The 18,696-nt window shown below is 36.5% G+C and overlaps 1 protein-coding gene across 2 annotated transcripts in view; it reads left to right on the top strand.

The window, feature by feature from the left end:
- rptor (regulatory associated protein of MTOR, complex 1) overlaps positions 1-18,696 on the top strand; it is a 377,545-nt gene that overhangs the window by 219,891 nt on the left and 138,958 nt on the right. For both annotated transcript variants that reach the window (XM_079841367.1, XM_079841366.1), the window contains exon 9: positions 18,559-18,659. In XM_079841367.1, coding sequence (XP_079697493.1) covers positions 18,559-18,659 — 101 coding nt within the window. The remainder of the gene's footprint in view (positions 1-18,558; positions 18,660-18,696) is intronic.

The following is an 18,696-nucleotide window of genomic DNA, read 5'->3' as shown; positions in this document are numbered from 1 at the left end:
GATGTCTCGCAAATATCTCGATGTCGATAACAGTCAGTGTTATCAGACGATAATTCACAGTATCATAAAAATGACGACTGATAAACTCACAGGACATTGCGTTGCCAAATACATTATAAATAGCTTAGTAGTTACCATACACTTACCTTTTTAGTGTTTTTGATGCATAGCTACAGTAGCCTATATGTGTTAAGGCAAAACATTGAAGTATATGGATAAGATGTTGGTTGTGGTTGTGCGCAAAGAGAAGCACGTTACAAATTAACGAGACATAGGTTGGCTTGACTAAATGTTTTAAACAGCTCTAAAAATATTATTGGCTATTAAATTATAAATAGAATAGCCTATTAATAATACAAATATTAATCAAACATGTAAACCTGGAACATTTAACCTGGAACATTTAAAATACTAACGCTAAAAATAAAACGAGAGAGCGAAACCTTTGAAAAAAAAAAAATATTCAGGACACAATGCGAACGATATTCAATCATTTAGACAAATTGCTTTTATCAGTAACATATTCAAAACGTTTTAAAAAAAAATCAAAATATGGGTAAACAAACATCACCTTAAAATAACTTTATGCAGGTGATCTGTAAAACACCGTAAATGTGGTTTACCCAGCATGTCTTAACAGTTGCATATGAAAATCATAAATGCATTTTTTAAAATCATCAGTAAAATCTTCAAAAAACTAAATCATCATTCAAAATTAAAACAATTGATTTTTTTTTAATTAGACACCTTAATAATAAAATATAATCCAAACACAACGTTATTTAATTGTCTTAGCAGTTGCCATGCATTTTTAAAAAAATCATTAAAATCATCAAAAATCTAAATTATCATTCAAAATTAACACAAATATGTTTTCATTTTTTAAAAATACATTAGGCTAGTTCTCAGAAATAAAATATAATCTAAACACCACGTTATTTAATTGAACCTATGCATTTATAAAACATTAACGCAACAATCTAATGCAGGTTTCTAGACACAAAATTTTGCATGATTTTGCTTAGAAAGCCCTTCTTTAATGTGAATTTCGTTTTGTATAAATTGTATCTTAATTTTAATCAACGTTTAATCAGATAATTGCCTGGATTTAATAAATAAGAAGCAAATAGTCTATAGCAGACAATAATTGCGGGAGCGATCACATGCTTTGCGCATGAACTTGAGCGTGTCTCAAATAAACCCAAACTCAGCAGCTACTTGTCTCACAAACATGAGAAATATGTTTATATAAAGCTTGAAATGTCCACTTTTAAACGTAACGAAAATAGTCCAGCAATGCGCAGTGTTCAATAGTGGCAACGATATGCGTCCGTTCATTCACTCTTGTCAAAGACGCATCCGTTTACAAACCAATCAATGTCCCACATAGATGAAGACGAGTGGACGCAAGTGTGTCATGTTAAGTTCTTCGCTCGAATAATTGCAATGTGAAACCAAACCAAAACTAACCGAATGTATAAAATGTATCAAAACATGAACTTCGGTTCGGACCTTGGTGCGGACTTTCAGGTGTGAAAACGCCCTACACTCTCCAAGAGCTATCTGCCAAATAATCTGCTGTGTGGCTCTCAGGCACATAAATCGTTCCGAGGCAGTTTGATTGTAGTACCCAGTTTTTGTCTATGTAATGAGCAGTAATTGACATGTAAGGTGTCATCGTATTGCTGCTCGACCACATATCCGTCGTAAGAGCGACGTAATCCGCGCTACTGATGTTAGTCATAAGCTCAGTTTTCTCTGTATTATACAGCTCTGGAATAGCTGTTCTTGAGAAATAATTCCGACTGGGTACTTCATACTGCCGGTCAAAAGTTTGAAGCATGGACCGGAATTCTGCCTGGTCCACAAGACTAAGAGGCATCATATCTTTAACCAGAAAACGGGTCACAGCTAGAGTGCACTGTCTCCATTTTAAACTGGATTTATCGTACTTCTTTCCACAAGCGAACGCAGAAGCAATCTGAGTTAAACTAGAACTTTTCCCGCTTTGAGAAGCGGCTGCAGAGCGGGGCTCAAATGAGGCCGCTACACTGGATGGTGTATGTGGATATGGCAGCGGAGATTAGTGGGCTGCGCATCTTTAACCTTTACTTTTTTTTTGCACAGCCTGCAGATAGCCTCTGTTGGATCCGCTGGTTCTCCATTTGCATTTGGTTTTAAATCCATAATACTGCCAAATTACCGGTGTGCATCTTTTCTTTGATATTAAGCCGTTGTCCTCCATTTTATGCCTGGAAAATTTTGACACGGACATGAGCAATTGCGCGCGCGGGCGAGTGGGCGTGGTCAGTGCGGAGTAGACGATATTATCAGATATCGCGATATTTTTGAAGGCGATTATCCCCCCCAAAAAATTCACATATCGCCCAGCCCTAGTGGTACGTGTCAAGGTAACATCCACATGGATGGCAGGACCCAAGGTTTCCCAGCAGAACATTGCCCAAAGCATTACACTGCCTCCGCCGGCTTGCCTTCTTCCTATAGTGCATCCTGGTGCCATGTGTTCCCCAGGTAAGTGACGCACACGCACCCGGCCATCCATGTGATGTAAAAGAAAACGTGATTCATCAGACCAGGCCACCTTCTTTCATTGCTCTGTGATCCAGTTCTGATGCTCACATGCCCACTGTTGGTGGTGGACAGGGGTCAGCATGGGCACCCTGACTGGTCTGCGGCTATGCAGCTACAACAGCTTCCACTCTTCTAGGAAGGCTTTCCACAAGATTTTGGAGTGTTTCTGTGGGTTTTGCCCATTCATCCACTAGAGCATTTGTGAGGTCAGGCACTAATGTTGGGCCTTGCTCGCAATCTTTGTTCCAGTTCATTCCAAATGTGTCGATGGGGTTGAGGTCAGGGCTCTTTTTTGACCAGGAACACAAAAGGTGTTGCAAGGTTTTCAACACAGTGCAAGGGTTAACCCCTAGGAGTCTGAGCTCTTTTGGGGCCCTTTAGAAGTTTTGGCATGCTCTGACATTTGTGCTTTTTTCAGTTGTTTATAAACATATTAATGGCAAAAGTGTAATTATACTTTGTTCAGCACAAACTGGGATACCATAATATCTAAGCAACATGTATGTACATGCTTGTATTTTTGAGAGAATAATGTTAATGCATGGTTTTTAAAAAAACTAAAAAAATGTGTTTTAAAATTAAGGCCTCAAAACACGCAATAGATATGTGTCCACAAGACTTTTGACTAATGGGTGTTGTTGCCTAGAGTTTTTGCTTCAAACTGATGTGAGAATCATTGAGCCAACACATTCACATAAAACGATACACTGATTAAAAATTTGTAAGACACTTTTTCTTTACAAAGCCAGTATGCGAGGAGGCGTGAAACATCATGAATAATGATGGGTATCACACCTGAGAGACAAAAGAACGCATAATGAGTTGCATAATGAACGAGCTTCATGTATGTGACCGAGAGAGCAACAGAACAAAGGAAATATATTTTTTTGTAGTTTATTTAGAACGTAGTCAACAAAGACCTTTTATATTTTAAATGATCAAAAGATTTAACTACAGTGCAAAAAAAAAATCTTATTATTTAGTATTTTTTCTTGTTTCCAGTCCAAATATTTAAAATTCTTAAATCAAGATTCATTTACTAGATGAGTACAATTTTCTGGGGGGAAAAAAGTTTTTGCTTAAAACAAGCTTAATTATCTGCCACAACAATTTATGAGATTAATACCATGTTTTTACTCCAAACTTACTTTATATCACAAGTCAAATGTTTTAAATAACCTTCTGTGATCTCATTTGGCTTTGGATCAAATTCTTTAGACAGAAAATATATAATTGTACAATATTCTGCATAATGATAAAAGCTATGTTGAATAGAATTGCTTTATAAATATAATCTATTATGAAAACACCCAACATGGTATAAAGAACACAGATAAACCATACATCATCGCGATTGTATGTTTATTGTCTTCAAACGTGACTATTGTGTTTTAATATATGTGCACGGAGCGCCCTCCGGCTGTTAACTGAAAACACAACACATAAGAGTATCCAGTGCTGATAATGATTACATCTGCGCATTTTGGGTAAAGTTTGAATAAATAATACTTCTCTGTATAGAAATTTGACACCGACATATGAGAATCTATCAATATTTCTCCTAATCTGCACCAGTGTTAATTTTGACAGCAAATTTTGATTTAGTTGTAGTCATAGTCTTTTGACTAAAATGCCATTTAGTTTTAGTCATATTTTAGTCACCTGAATTGTTTTCAGTTTTAGTCGACTAAATATCATAAGATTTTAGTCGACTAAATACAGTATTTAGTCTCCTAAAATCTAATTAGTTTAGTTAAATTGTAATACATTAAGCATTTAAGCTTTACATAGCCGACTGTCACTTGAACTGACATTTGGACATCATTTTGTTTTTGACATAAAAAATACACTAGAGAGCTCAATTCACTTTTTTGTTTGTTTTTTAAAAACCGCTATATAGTTTTTATAACTTTGTATTTCTGTTTTAGTCAGTAGGCCATATCAGGTTAAGCTAAAGCTTCAAATAAGTTTGTTTATTTAATTTTTTTTATTACATTTATTTAATTTCAAGTAATGAAGAATTTTTAAATGGTTTTAGTTAACTATTTTAACCCTGATACTTTATTGAATATGTGTCAAATACTGGTCTTTCCTCCTGACTATGAATTAAATGGGAATTAAATTAAATACAGTTTATTGTGTAACCAAAAACGAATATATGATGCATGACTTGTAATTATAAACAAGCTCGAAATACACTGGGACTCTTATTTTGAAATGTCTGCGCCTCTGTTGCAGTTGCACCTGCAAATTCAAGTTCAGATGACATAAAATATGCATTGTTACAACCGTCTAAAACATATTACTATATAAACATCGTAAAGCAAACATTGTCATTATTCATCAGCATTAGTTCATAAACAATTGCCTGGCATAAATGTGCGCGATTCATTGATTGTGAGCCGCTCTGGAGCGCTGTATTGGGGATGTGTGAGCCTGTAGAGCGTGCAACAGTGCCGTGTTCACCAGCAGTTAGATCAGCACGATCAAATCAAATGTGCGCATCTGTTACACAGGACATCAGTTCTGACTGGATCTCTTCCCTAATCGTCCCTCCCTAACATTTTCGTCTCGTTGACAAAAATGACAGTTGATTTTCGTCATAGTTTTTGTCATCCAACACTAGTTTTTATTTATTTATGGTCTCGTTTTCGTCAGTGAAAAAAGGTCGTTGACATCAACGAAATTAACACAGATCTGCACACTTTTGAACTAAAAGCCCAGAGGGAGATTTTTGTTGCGAGTCTTCATGACGAGCATAGAGGAGTTTTTATATATTATAACTGTTCAAGAGGGAAATGGCCCGTGGGAAGAAACTGTTCCTGCCTGTGCCTAGATGTCCTAGTGGCCAGTGATCGGAGTCGCCGTCCTGATGGTAACAGTTCAAACAGGCGGTGTCCAGGGTGAGTGGAGTCTGTGATAGGGTTGTGCCGATGGACACATCACGATGGAGCGCCACCATCGTGATGCCACGCCCCCCATTGCTCTATAAATTAAATTGAGAATATAACTAATGTATATATTCTATTATAAATACTGTAGTCTTTGCCAGATATAGCCTACATTTTGAAATAATAAACGAGGCTCAAACATCCATTTAATAAGCATGCGTATTTATTTCAGCACTTCTGTCAGTGAAACAACACACCACAGACTGTAAAACATTTAAACGATTATCAGTAAATAATGGTAACCTAAAGAATATAAGAAAATTAAATATTAGTTAAAAAAAAATGTTTTCATTTCCCCTCAAAGATGCGTCATATACCGCTCTGCGCGAGATGAAACACGAGCTATAGACACCTTCTCAAATGTCTTCGTCTTCATGTGTTCTCCTGATGCTGCAAAGCAACATTTGTTGTAAAAGTTTTGAAGAGCAAATTGTATCTTCCACAGGGTCAAGACATTTAAGCTATGTTTGATTATTCACTGCCAGAGAAAACAAAAGTAAAATGGCCTGTGTGTGTGAAATGCACCATTCAAATAAACTTGACGCGCCTTACCAAGTCTAATAACAAGCACAAACTGTGTTAAATAAAATTAAGTAAAAAGGTAGCCTATTCGTCCTACAGTGTTTTTCTACTTTCCCACAGTAAAGGACGTGAATGGTAATATACTTAATTATAAACAAAGAAAGGAAGAAACGTTTATAATTCCCTGCAAAAATGGGTGCGACGCGAGTGAAGATTTGAGAAAAGAAACGAGATGTCCATGTGGGATAAAATGGACTAACGTTAGGCCTATTGTTAAAATTCACGGAAATCGCAAAACAGAATAAAAAAGCTGACAAATGATGTTACAGTATCTGTGAGCTCATCCAGATCAGTGGTAGCAGCTTCAAAAACAGTCCAATCAGTGCAATCGAAGCAGGCTTGTAAGTCCAGCTCTGCTTCATTAGTCCATCTTTTTACAGTCCTTATTACAGGTTTAGCTGATTTCAGGTTCTGCCTGTAGGTCGGTATAAGATGAACCACACAGTGATCAGAGAGCCCCAAAGCTGCCCGTGGGACGAAGTGATTTGCATTCTTTATTGTTGTATAACAGTGGTCCAGTATATTACCGTCTCTGGTGGGACATGTAACGTCTGTATTTTGGCAGTTCACGGGAGAGATTTGCTCTATTAAAATCCCCAAGAATGATTAAAAGAGAGTCTGGATACCTTTGTTCAGTTTCAGCTATTTGTTCAGCCAGCTGTTGTAGCGCCGCGCTGACACACGCGTCTGGAGGAATGTAAACATTCATGAGAATGAACGAGGAAAAATCCCGCGGCGAGTAGAAAGGTTTACAGTTTATGAAGTGCGCCTCTAGATTAGGAGAGCACATCTTCTTCAGCGTTGTTACATCTGAACACCAACTTTCGTTAATGTAGAAACAAAATCCACCACCTCTCGTTTTCCCTGTTAGTTCCGCTCGAAACAGCTGGAAGCCCGGCAGATATAGTGTGTTTTCCGGTATGGCTTCACTCAGCCAGGTTTCAGTGAAGCACAGTGGAGCAGAGTTTGAAAAATCCTTGTTACCGCGGGTGAGGAGAAGATGTTCGTCCGTTTTGGTAGGAAGGGATCGGAGATTCGCAAGATGAATACTAGGGAGTGCAGTGCAGAGGCCGCGCGCGCAGAGTTTAACCAGTGCAGAGGCTCGCTTCCCACTTTTTGCGTCTGGCCGCGCATTTTAAAGACACAGCTGCGGCTCAGACGAGAAAATCAAACAAAACGTCTGAATAGTCAAAAACTGTAGAAATGTTGTCTGGTGTGTGTTTCCTAATGTCCAGAAATAATTCCGTTAGTAACGTCGTTTATCTATAACGCCGTTATTCCCATCACTGCATATTACAATCAAAAGGTACCGACGCAGTTTTCATATTCATAACTCCTGACACATATTAACAAATTACGGTCACTATAAGACTTTGAGAATAGAACAGAGGTAAAAAATGGAAGCTTGAGTCTTAGATCTTTTTAATGATGTATAGATTGTCAAGGTAATTACTTACATCTGATAGTAATTTTGAGCTAATTTAATTTAATTTCAGTGCGTCCTCGCGCAGGTTTTTGCGTTTAATATTCACAGATGCTAACAGAATAAACTTAGCCTACCACAATCAGCTGCTGAATCCATTGCTCTGAACACAACATGTACAGCTTTCCATGAGGATAATTATTCCTCAACGCGTGTCAAAACGATGTAGCTGAAGTGTGGCGTTTCACTTGATGTGTTTGTTTGAGTTGATATGGGCGTTGACGCATGGTATTTGAATCTCAAAGAACGCACGCTCCGTGGGTGTGGTCGCATTACCGGATAATGAAGTGGCTCGCGAATAACTGACATCTCTCTGTTTTCAAACAGATTACATAAACACCGAATATTTGTTTTTGATTTGATTTACATTATTTAAAACCCAACATTTTAACATTTCTTTAGACATATGTCTCATGTTTGTGATAAGTTTTCACTAAGCTACAGGTCATTTTCTGAAGACAATCAGATTAGCTGCAGATTGCGCATCATGTTTGTTTTCTTTATTTTGCAATAAGCACAACAATTTGTTTTTATTGTGACTGCACACAAAAAAATTGAAACTTAACAGATTATAATGATGTATAACACTTGGCTGAATGATAAAAAACAACAGTTATTTGAGTCTCTTAGGCACTGATAAGAAAAAAAGCAAGTTGATCGCGCCGGCGCGACCGCTGACTCGAGGGGCTTAAACTACTCCATCCGACACTTGGCATTGTACATGATGATGTGAGGCTTGCTTGCAGCTGCTCAGCCATGGAAACCCATCCAATGATGCTCCCACCGCACAGTTTTTGTGTTGATATTAATGCCCGTGGAAGTTTGTAACTTTTAAGCTATAGAATCAGCAGAATGTTGGTGACTTTTATGCACCTCAGTGACCCCACTCTGTGACTCCGCTTTGTGGCAGAGTTTCTTCTGTTCCTAAACACTTCCACTTTCCAATAATACCAATTACGGTTGATCATGGAATGACTGATATCACCATGGACTTGATGTGCATTCAGTCATGTCAGAATTACTTTAATTAGGAGATTACTAGTCAGAGCTATAGGGCTGTCAAATAAAAAAATGTTTTTCGTATATTCATCGAATTTACAACAAATGCACATTCGAATGCAAAAACCGTGCATTTGAATTTTTGGTAGAGGCGCGCGAGAAATGATGATGACGGAACTGACGCAGTTTGTTTATCCAGTACAGCGCGGTGCGGCTGTGTTGTTAATTTGAAAAAAGGCGGAAAAAACTGTGAGGACTGAGAGAAAATGGGCAACCTGTCCGACGGCGTATTCAGTCAGACACAGAACAGTGCAGAAGAAGGCAATCAGGGCTTTGACTTATTAGATGGATATAAATGAAAGAGAAGATACGCTACCTGCTGACGGAAATCCTCTCAGTTTGTGGCAAAAATCATGCCGTATATGTGTATCCATATATTGTGCAGCTGTCAAAGACGAGTTGGACAAGTTGACCATTTGGTGTTTTAACGAACAATATGTAGATGTTTAGTGAGTGGAAATGGATTGTTTCTGAATGTCCGTTTGCTATTTTGTGTTCACCTTATGTTGTCTGTTGAAGCGCATTTTCTCAGGTTAAGATGCACTTTTGTAACCTAGTTTTCCTTACATGCTCATTAATGAAATTATATTTTATTTAATAACAATTGTTTGAAAAGTTAATGCACTGTAAAAAGTGAATGTCATTTCATTTCAATAAAAGATGCGATGCTTGATTTGGTTTACATTTGCATGTTGCGCTCGCTTGCACCCTCTTGTGAGCATAGGAGACAATACAGTCTAATACCTCTAACATTAAGTATTGCCTTTAGAATTCTAATATAATTTGAATTTTGATATTATTTAAGAAAGAATTTCGAATTTAGCTTTTCAGCCATTTTGACAGCCCTACAGAGCTATTTGTAAAAACGTAAGAATTGTCTTTGTTTTAAATCCTGCTCTTATCTTGGGGTGTGCGATATATATAGTCTGCGATTAATATCATAATTGTTGTTTTAACGATGTGCGATCTGACATTGTCAAGTATATCCCTCACACACACCCAGAGAGTGCATGCATTCACTACATGATGTAGTTTTGTAGATTAGACTAGTGCATGTGCGCATTTAGAGTGCACGCTTTCACTGCGTGATTTAGTCTATTATATAATTTAATATAGTTCATAAATACCACACGAAGAGGGCGGTTTTTCTCCAGGTATCAGCATAACAAATATGATATTGATTTTAAACTTATATTTTAAACTTATATTTTAGTCACACACTGTTTCCTTACTGAATGAATCAGATTTTTTGAACGGATCAGTTGAATCAACGATTCGATGACTAAAATAGATTAAGATCAAATGCTTTGTTTCTGAATGAATCAGCCATTTGAATGAATCGGTTGAACCTCAATGACTCACTTTTTCACAGTGACTTTGCAGCGACCTATTGACGGTTTTAATTTCACATTTAAAGTGTCTTTTCATGTTTTAAATCATTTCAACTATCAATATTCAACGTTTTATGTTTAAAACATCAAAACATTATTAATGTTCTTAATTTTAATTGGTATCAGCCCTATTGTCTTATTATTATAATTAAACTAGATTAATTTATGAAATTTATACAAAAGATGATGCATGCACATAATTAGGTTTAAAAAATAAATGTATTAAAAAAGGTAAAAATGCCCGTAAAGGTAAAACATTTATTGAAGCGTATTGGAAAAAATAATTTCTGTCACTGCTGTGAACTGACTTTAAGAGGTCGCTGTCCACGGCTGTCCTAAACCTGCCAAGGTACCAGCACAATAACACACTCAGCAAAATATAATTTAACTATCGTTATCGATAAAACCCTAGAAAATAGAGATATCTTTTTTTTTTTGTTGTCAAAATCGCACACCCCTGGTCTTATCTGAATTAAGGTCATAAATTACTTCACAAATTCATCCAAAATGTGAAACATTATTCAGACTATTATAAAACTGTAAGGGCTTATCTTTCTCTCTAAGCTTCTAATCTCACATTTATATTGTGGATACATCACATCTGTAAAACAGAAATACAGCAGGTGGTTGTACCCCATCAGTTTCCTGCCATGGTTAACTGTTCTTCTCCTTGGTGTGTTACCTCAGCTCAGCTGCTGAGATGAAAACCAAGATCACCTTCACCCCTTGAGGTGAGAATTGAAATTGTTGAGTAATGACTTTTGTCCTCCCAGAATATCCGTTTTCTCAACAGTTAACATGAACAATACTTGTGTAGCATTAGTCTTGACTGTAGATAATCTGTCTAAATTAGCAAATTAGACAGATGGAGAAATATCAAGTTTCAGAAAATGACATGTGCTGTCCATCTAAACACTGTGAATGTATGGATATTTTCAGGTGTCACTAAATTATTCTCAGGTGTAAACTAAATAAAATAACAACGGCAAGGAAGGGTTTCAGTTATATTTACACTTTAGCCTGGTACAGCACGTCACGATTACAAACCGTTCTACTGAATTCTAAACAGTTGGCTAACCGTGCTGAACCCTGCTGGTAGAATGGCCCTCATTTATCAAAAGTGCGTACACCAAATTTCCAGCGTACACCTGGCTTACACCCAAAACCACGGTGACTTTGAGATTTATCAATATGGACGTTGGCGTACGGCATGCTCAAATCCTACGCCAGCGCAGGAGATGGTGTACGCACGTTTTGAGTTAGTGCGAAAATGCGCAGAAAAACAATTCCTAACACCACAAAACGCACTGACAAAGATATGCTATATTATGACCCACTGTGAAAAAAACAACAACAACAACTAAAGCCCTATTCGCACGGGATAAGTAGGCTATTATCTGGGGACCTCCTGTGGTTTAGAAATTACACATCTGAATTTTGCGTGGCACATTCGCACGGGATAAGCTGTGATTTTACTCGAATTTAATGACTTATCTCCCGGATATGATGTAAAGACTTGAAAATGTTTTTTCGTTATAGATATAGCTGTATGAAATTATAAACAGTCGTATCGATATAATTTTGATTGTTTTATAGTAATAAAAATAATTTCGTTCAGTTAGAGAACAGACGTAATTAAAAACGTAACTGAGCAAGATAATTAACAGTATACGACGGAGGATTCAGTTTCAAAGCTAAATGTAAAAGTGCCCATTTAAGCGAGTTGTCATTGTATTGTTCTGTTTTTGTGTTTTTCATTAAGAATCATATTAAACACACTATTCAAGCAATTTACTCCCAAATTGGTGCTCATTCTAAAGTGAAAGTAATCCGCGCGGCCGCACAGGAATTCATAACGGTGCGCATTAAATGCAGCCTAGCTCCATTCTCCGTGAAATATAAAGATAGAAATGCGCACAGGACAAAAAAACCTTGCAAAAATTATATACGATCCGCCTAATCCCGGCCAAAACACAGAGATGCCGATTCGTACGGGACTAATGTTATCACAGGACCTCTGTGTTTGGCGAAATATGGTAGGTCATTTGCGGGGGAATTTTTACTTTACATATTACAGACATGGCCGATTCGCATGGGATTAAGATCACAGACATTCTCTGCAATTATTACAAATCACCAGAGGTCCCCACATATACTAATCCCGTGCGAATAGGGAAGTAATTATAAACTTCAGTGTTTATTTTTGTGCAACATGGACTTCAATGTTTAATTTGTGTGAATTTACCAACGCATTTGATTTGTAGGCATATGTATTCCTCCAGTTGCGAGCCTGTGCGCTTTACCTGACGGTTCAAGGTTAGGCCCGGCAGCTGCGCACGGACTGCGGCCTTTAATCCCACTCTTTAAACTCCCAAATAAAACAATTTAGATTTTTTTCCACTTCCCTGGTGATGGTCTCGATCTCCATGTCAGAGAAGTTTCGCTTCTTTGCCGTCTTCCGTGTGTCCATGGCATAAAATGAGGGCGTGGGGGAGGCAGAGACTTGAATATATAGGGGCGTGTTATTCTAATGACGATCGTTTTCAGCCGCGGCATTTATCAGAGGCAGGTATGGCGTACACCTGGATTTCAGAGGTGCGCACAGCCTTATAAATCAGGCGGTGAGAGGAGTGTAAGCATAATCTTACGCCAACATATACGCCCGTTTCTACGCAAGATTGATAAATGAGGGCCAATGAGTGTAGTGACGTCACAACTAGGCACAACTAGTAAGGGAAATAAGGGACAATCGTGGTTCTTTATAGGAAAATAAGGGACACTCAAAATATGTGTACCACACAGCGCATGTCATTTTAGTTTCTGGAGTTAAGTAATGTGTATAAAAGGTTCTCAGACATAAACATATTTGGGTCATTCCGTGTCAAAATCATCCAAATTTCAGAAATGTTCCTGGCTTTTTTATGAAGAAAGACAATAATGAAGAAGAAGAAAGCAAATATATTAAATGTGATGGATGTATATTTACTAGAGGGGATCAGGATGACAACTCCTGAGATTTGGAGTCAGATTGTAGGGGGGTAAATGACTTTAGAACAGCATCATTATTTTATTTTTACAGAGATTGGTAGGTCTATTAGTAAAATCAGTTTACTTATGTTTTTTGCCCAATGTTTGCATGCCTGTAATTCGTATTAAAGATATCTTAATACCCTTCTAGATTCTAATTCTTAACACATATTTATTTTGGTTTCTTAATTTTTATGGCCCAATTTTTCTAGAGATATAGGGATCTCAATATGGCTCCATGAGTAAACTGGTACACATTTTCAATGGTCACTCATTTTCTGAAAAACAAATAATGTTGAAACAAATGTATCTTGCTTTTTTATATCAACACAATTGAACATTCCTGTCTGAGTGCCATAAATAGTATTTTTACTAAATCTGTGTGCCTTTAACTCTAAAAGTATTAGAAGATATCTCAATATCCTTTTATATTCACATTCTTAATAAAATTTTCTTTTGTAATCTTCATTTTAAAATGTTGAATTTTACCCATTTTCTATATACCTACACTAACACATATTAAATATCAGCCTATTCAAAAGTATAAAATGTTAAGTTTTTTGTTTGTTTGTTTTTTGTGATGAATTATAGGCTAGATAGATGGCATAACATTTTGAAAGCATAATAACTGAACATCTTTCTAATTTTTTAAACAATGGCACTTAAATTTTGAACTAAATATTGTTGCAACCATGTATGAATTAATGAAAAATATTTTTATATTAAAGAGAACTTAGAGAGTTAGTATGGGCTGCTGTTGGTGCTTGCGACTTTATTGGTTATTTTGTGTGTCAGCAATGAGGTCCTGAAAATACGCTACAAGTTAACTTACTTGAATGTAAAATGTTTTTTCTCTATTTAACATTATTAACTTACAGTAGTGAAAAATTACTTCCCTCTGGGAGACTGCATGTTTTCTTGCGTGGCTGAATGTTGGACTAATGGACAATAATCACGTTGTTTGTATTCGCCAAAACTGATTTACCGAAATCAATGACTTGATGAAAGGGGGATTTGCTGTTAGCACGAGTTCTGCTTGCTGTAAAGTGGGATTCTGCTGGGTCTTAAAGCCTTCTGAGAACAGCTATGTTTGCAAATCAAACAAGGATTTGTCTCACAGGAATGATTAATTCTCAATTTAGAGCATATGCATTAGAGCAATGAGTATACGGGACAAACTGCGTTCCCTATGGCTTTAATATGGAACGCTTCATTGATGGCTTAAATACGGGACGATTCCGTATTATACAGAACGGTTGGCAACCCTAGTCACAACCCAGTAAGATTTTTACGGAACTTTTTAACAGAAATGAATCAATGCTGAACTTACTGAAACTGGACAATGACTTTCTTCTAGAGCTGCTGTACAGCCAAAACAATCTTGTTGCATTAATTTCCTTTTATCACTGTAAAGCTGCTTTGAAACTATCAGTATTGTAAAAAGCTCTACATAAATAAAGGTAAATAAAAGGTGACTATTGATCACTTATCTGTTGCCTGGCTACCATTTTTTCTGTAGCTGGTTAAGCACGCTATTTGAGCAACGTATAAATTAATAGTAAAATTTAAAAATTAATAAATGGCAAAGAGCTCTGTTATCAGCCCTAGAGTGGAAAATGGATCCATATACATACTAGCTGGGCCAGATCGGCACAGAATGGAACGGTTAACCAAATGGAACGATTTAGCCCAACATTTATGTGATGAAAGTCGAGCCGATGTTGATTAGTCGCCGATGACGTCATTAATGAACAAATAAGCCTGAACCTCGTGCTGAAACTAGAACGCAGGTTGCCTTATTCACAGCTATGGCATATGACACAGCGCTGCCCACAATACTATTGCTCCTACATAACAGCTTATTTTTATCAGTTCTTTTGTCTTTGGGTCATTATTTTTCTCACAGATTTCTACTTGTTATAAATCAGATAAAGTAGCACAGTAAAGATGACATTTATATGAATGCATTAGTGAGAGAGCGATTACGTGTGAATTAATGCTACCTGGCAGCGTCTCTCTACTAATAGTGAAACTGTGGGTTTTAGACTAAGATATACTAAGAAATATATGCTAGAACTTGTCAGTTTCTAAGCTATTTTATTGATAAATCACAGAACAGTGATGACAATACATTTCTGCGTTACTGAATGATTCTGTGTGTGTGCGATTGCCGCATGATGTCTGCACTGTCTCTATGTGTGTTTTACAATGCAGCATGCATTAGTTTAGAATGTTGATTAACTTGCATGTAGAATAAGCTGTTTAAAACGTGCATTCTCCTGATCAATTTTGATCATCCAGATGGTATAATCAAACATATCTTGTGGAGCACTCTCTGAGTATGCGTTTATCTGTCATTTTAAGTGTTTGGACATTTTTATGGCTGCTACACACTCCAAAAAACACAAATTAAAAGTGAAATTTTTTTTCAAATGATACTCTTTTGAAAAGTCCACAATAAGTAGGTACTAGGGAGTACTTTGGAAAACCAAAAACCAATGCATTCTGATGCTGCATCAAGGAATGCCACTTCAGCCATACATCAGTTCTATGCAGAGATGCCACCAAGTTCTCTGGGCCTGAGCTCATCTCAGATGATCCAAAACACAGTGGAAATGTGTGCTGCTGTTAGATGAGTCCACTGTTTCAGCTTATTTTTGGAAAAAACTGACATTGAGTTCTCAATCCCAAAGACGAAAGGGACCATACAGACTTTCATTAGCGATAGGTACAAAAGCAAACATCTGTCATAAATGGGGGTGCATTAGTGCAAACGGCATGGGTGACTTGCATATGTGTGAAGGTACTACTGACGTCGATGCATATATTGGGATTGTACAGACATTTAATGGCATCAAGATGACATCTTTCCTGGGAAGCAAGATAATACCAGGCCTCATTCAGCATGTGCTATAACGGAGTGGTTTTGTTAGATACTCTACACCGTTGTGGATGTACTTGACTGGTCTGACTGCAGTCCAGATCTGTCTTCGTCTGAAAATGTATGGAAATGAAAAGTCATGAAAAGTAAAATCAGACAGTGACGACCATGGACTATTGAGCTTTTTTGTCAAGCGAGTTTGGGCAAAAAATCCACTTGCAAAACTGCAACAATTAGTATCATCAATTCCCAAACAATTAAAAAATTTAATTAAAAGGAAATGTGATTAAACACGCCTCTGTTCCAACTTTTTTTGGAGTGTGTTGCAGTCATCAAAATGTGTTTATATTTACAAAATGCAATGAAGTTGTTCAGTGAAAACATTGGAAATCTTTTCTTTGTACTTTTGTCAGTTAAATTAATTTGAAAGAGAATTAACAAATCACATATTCTTGATTTTATTGAGTAATTGAGTAATTTATCATCTTTAAGTGAGTCTCAAGGTGCTAAAGTTTACTTTGTCTTCATTTAAAAGGGAATTGTTTTGCCAGTGTTCTGTTGCTTTGCTGCTCCCCCCCCCCCCCCCCCTCTCTCTTTCTATCTCTATCTTAAAGATGTTTTTAAGGTTGGGATGTAGTGGTCCATCCCTCATTAATTAATTTATCTCTTATGAAAACACTTTCGCTGTTTGAGATGTCTGGTCACAGCACGCACACGCATTCTTATTCTAAACCAGGACAGGAGGGATGTCCCATCAGTAATTACAGTAGAAAGGGTGTCATGGTTGCTTAGCAACAGCATTTTTGGAAGCTGAGTCCTGTGCAGCTCTGTTACTATGCACAATCACACCTCAGTCAACCTTTACTGTAGGGATCCGTAGCAAAAATAGTTTTTTAATATTGATTATTGGCATATCGAAAAAACATGGTACAGTCTTGTCACATCAACTAATATAATGCTCTGTGTCAAGGCAAGTCACATTTATTTATATAGTGCTTTGTACAATACAGATGTTTTCAAAGTAGATTCACAGCAATTAACAGGAAATTAACAGTGTTAATTAATAAATTATGAAACCAATTTAATTTCAGCTGTAAAACAGCTTTACAGAAGATCTTGTCATTATTTAGCTCAATTTAGTTCAATAACAATCTCAATGTTACAAAGTTCTTCAGTTATGAAAATGTACTTAATTCATCTATAAAGCGGCTCTACAACAGACAAAGGTGTCATTATTCTAAGTCAGTTCCATGTTTGTTCAGATCAGTTCAATATCAGTGCAAGTTTACTGTGCTTTATTTTTACTTTCTCTCTGAGAACCAAAACGTTTGAGACTTAAAGCACTTATATTAAATGTGATGGATGTATATTTACTAGAGGGGATCAGGATGACAACTCCTGAGATTTGGAGTCAGATTGTAGGGGGTAAATGACTTTAGAACAGCATCATTATTTTATTTTTACAGAGATTGGTAAGTATATTAGTAAAATCAGTTTACTTATGTTTTTTGCCCAATGTTTGCATGCCTGTAACTCGTATTAAAGATATCTTAATACCCTTCTAGATTCTAATTCTTAACACATATTTATTTTGGTTTCTTAATTTTTATGGCCCAATTTTTCTAGAGATAGAGGGATCTCAATATGGCTCCATGAGTAAACTGGTACACATTTTCAATGGTCACTCATTTTCTGAAAAACAAATAATGTTGAAACAAATGTATCTTGCTTTTTTATATCAACACAATTGAACATTCCTGTCTGAGTGCCATAAATAGTATTTTTACAAAATCTGTGTGCCTTTAACTCTAAAAGTATTAGAAGATATCTCAATATCCTTTTATATTCACATTCTTAATACAATTTTCTTTTGTAATCTTCATTTTAAAATGTTGAATTTTACCCATTTTCTATATACCTACACTAACACATATTAAATATCATCAACCTATTCAAAATGATAAAATGTTAAGTTTTTTGTTTGTTTGTTTTTTGTGATGAATTATAGGCTAGATAGATGGCATAACATTTTGAAAGCATAATAACTGAACATCTTTCTAATTTTTTAAACAATGGCACTTAAATTTTGAACTAAATATTGTTGCAACCATGTATGAATTAATGAAAAATATTTTTATATTAAAGAGAACCTAGAGAGTTAGTATGGGCTGCTGTTGGTGCTTGCAACTTTATTGGTTATTTTGTGTGTCAGCAATGAGGTCCTGAATGTGCTATAACGGAGTGGTTTTGTTAGATACTCTACACTGTAGTGGATGTACTTGACTGGTCTGACTGCAGTCCAGATCTGTCTTCGTCTGAAAATGTATGGAAATGAAAAGTCATGAAAAGTAAAATCAGACAGTGACGACCATGGACTATTGAGCTTTTTTGTCAAGCGAGTTTGGGCAAAGCACGAGTTTTACTGTGCTTTATTTTTACTTTCTCTCTGAGAACCAAAACGTTTGAGACTTAAAGCACTTCACATCCAATCACATCTCAGTTTATTTTGATATTCTGATATGATTTGATGGGTTTCATGTGATGAAGTGGGATATGATGGGTTTCATGTATGTGCTTATTATTTTCTCTCAGGATCCCGGGCAGACTGAATGACAGAAGGACACCATTGGGAGAGCTGAACTGGATTTTCACAGCTATTACTGACACAATTGCGTGGAACGTCCTGCCGAGAGGTTTGTTCTGATAAAAATCCAGCTATTCAACAATCTC

The sequence above is a fragment of the Gobio gobio genome (assembly GCF_949357685.1).
Source record: "Gobio gobio genome assembly, chromosome: 17".
Lineage (NCBI taxonomy): Eukaryota > Metazoa > Chordata > Actinopteri > Cypriniformes > Gobionidae > Gobio > Gobio gobio.
Note: the sequence above shows the minus strand (reverse complement) of the source record. Positions and strands in the feature narration are given on the sequence as shown.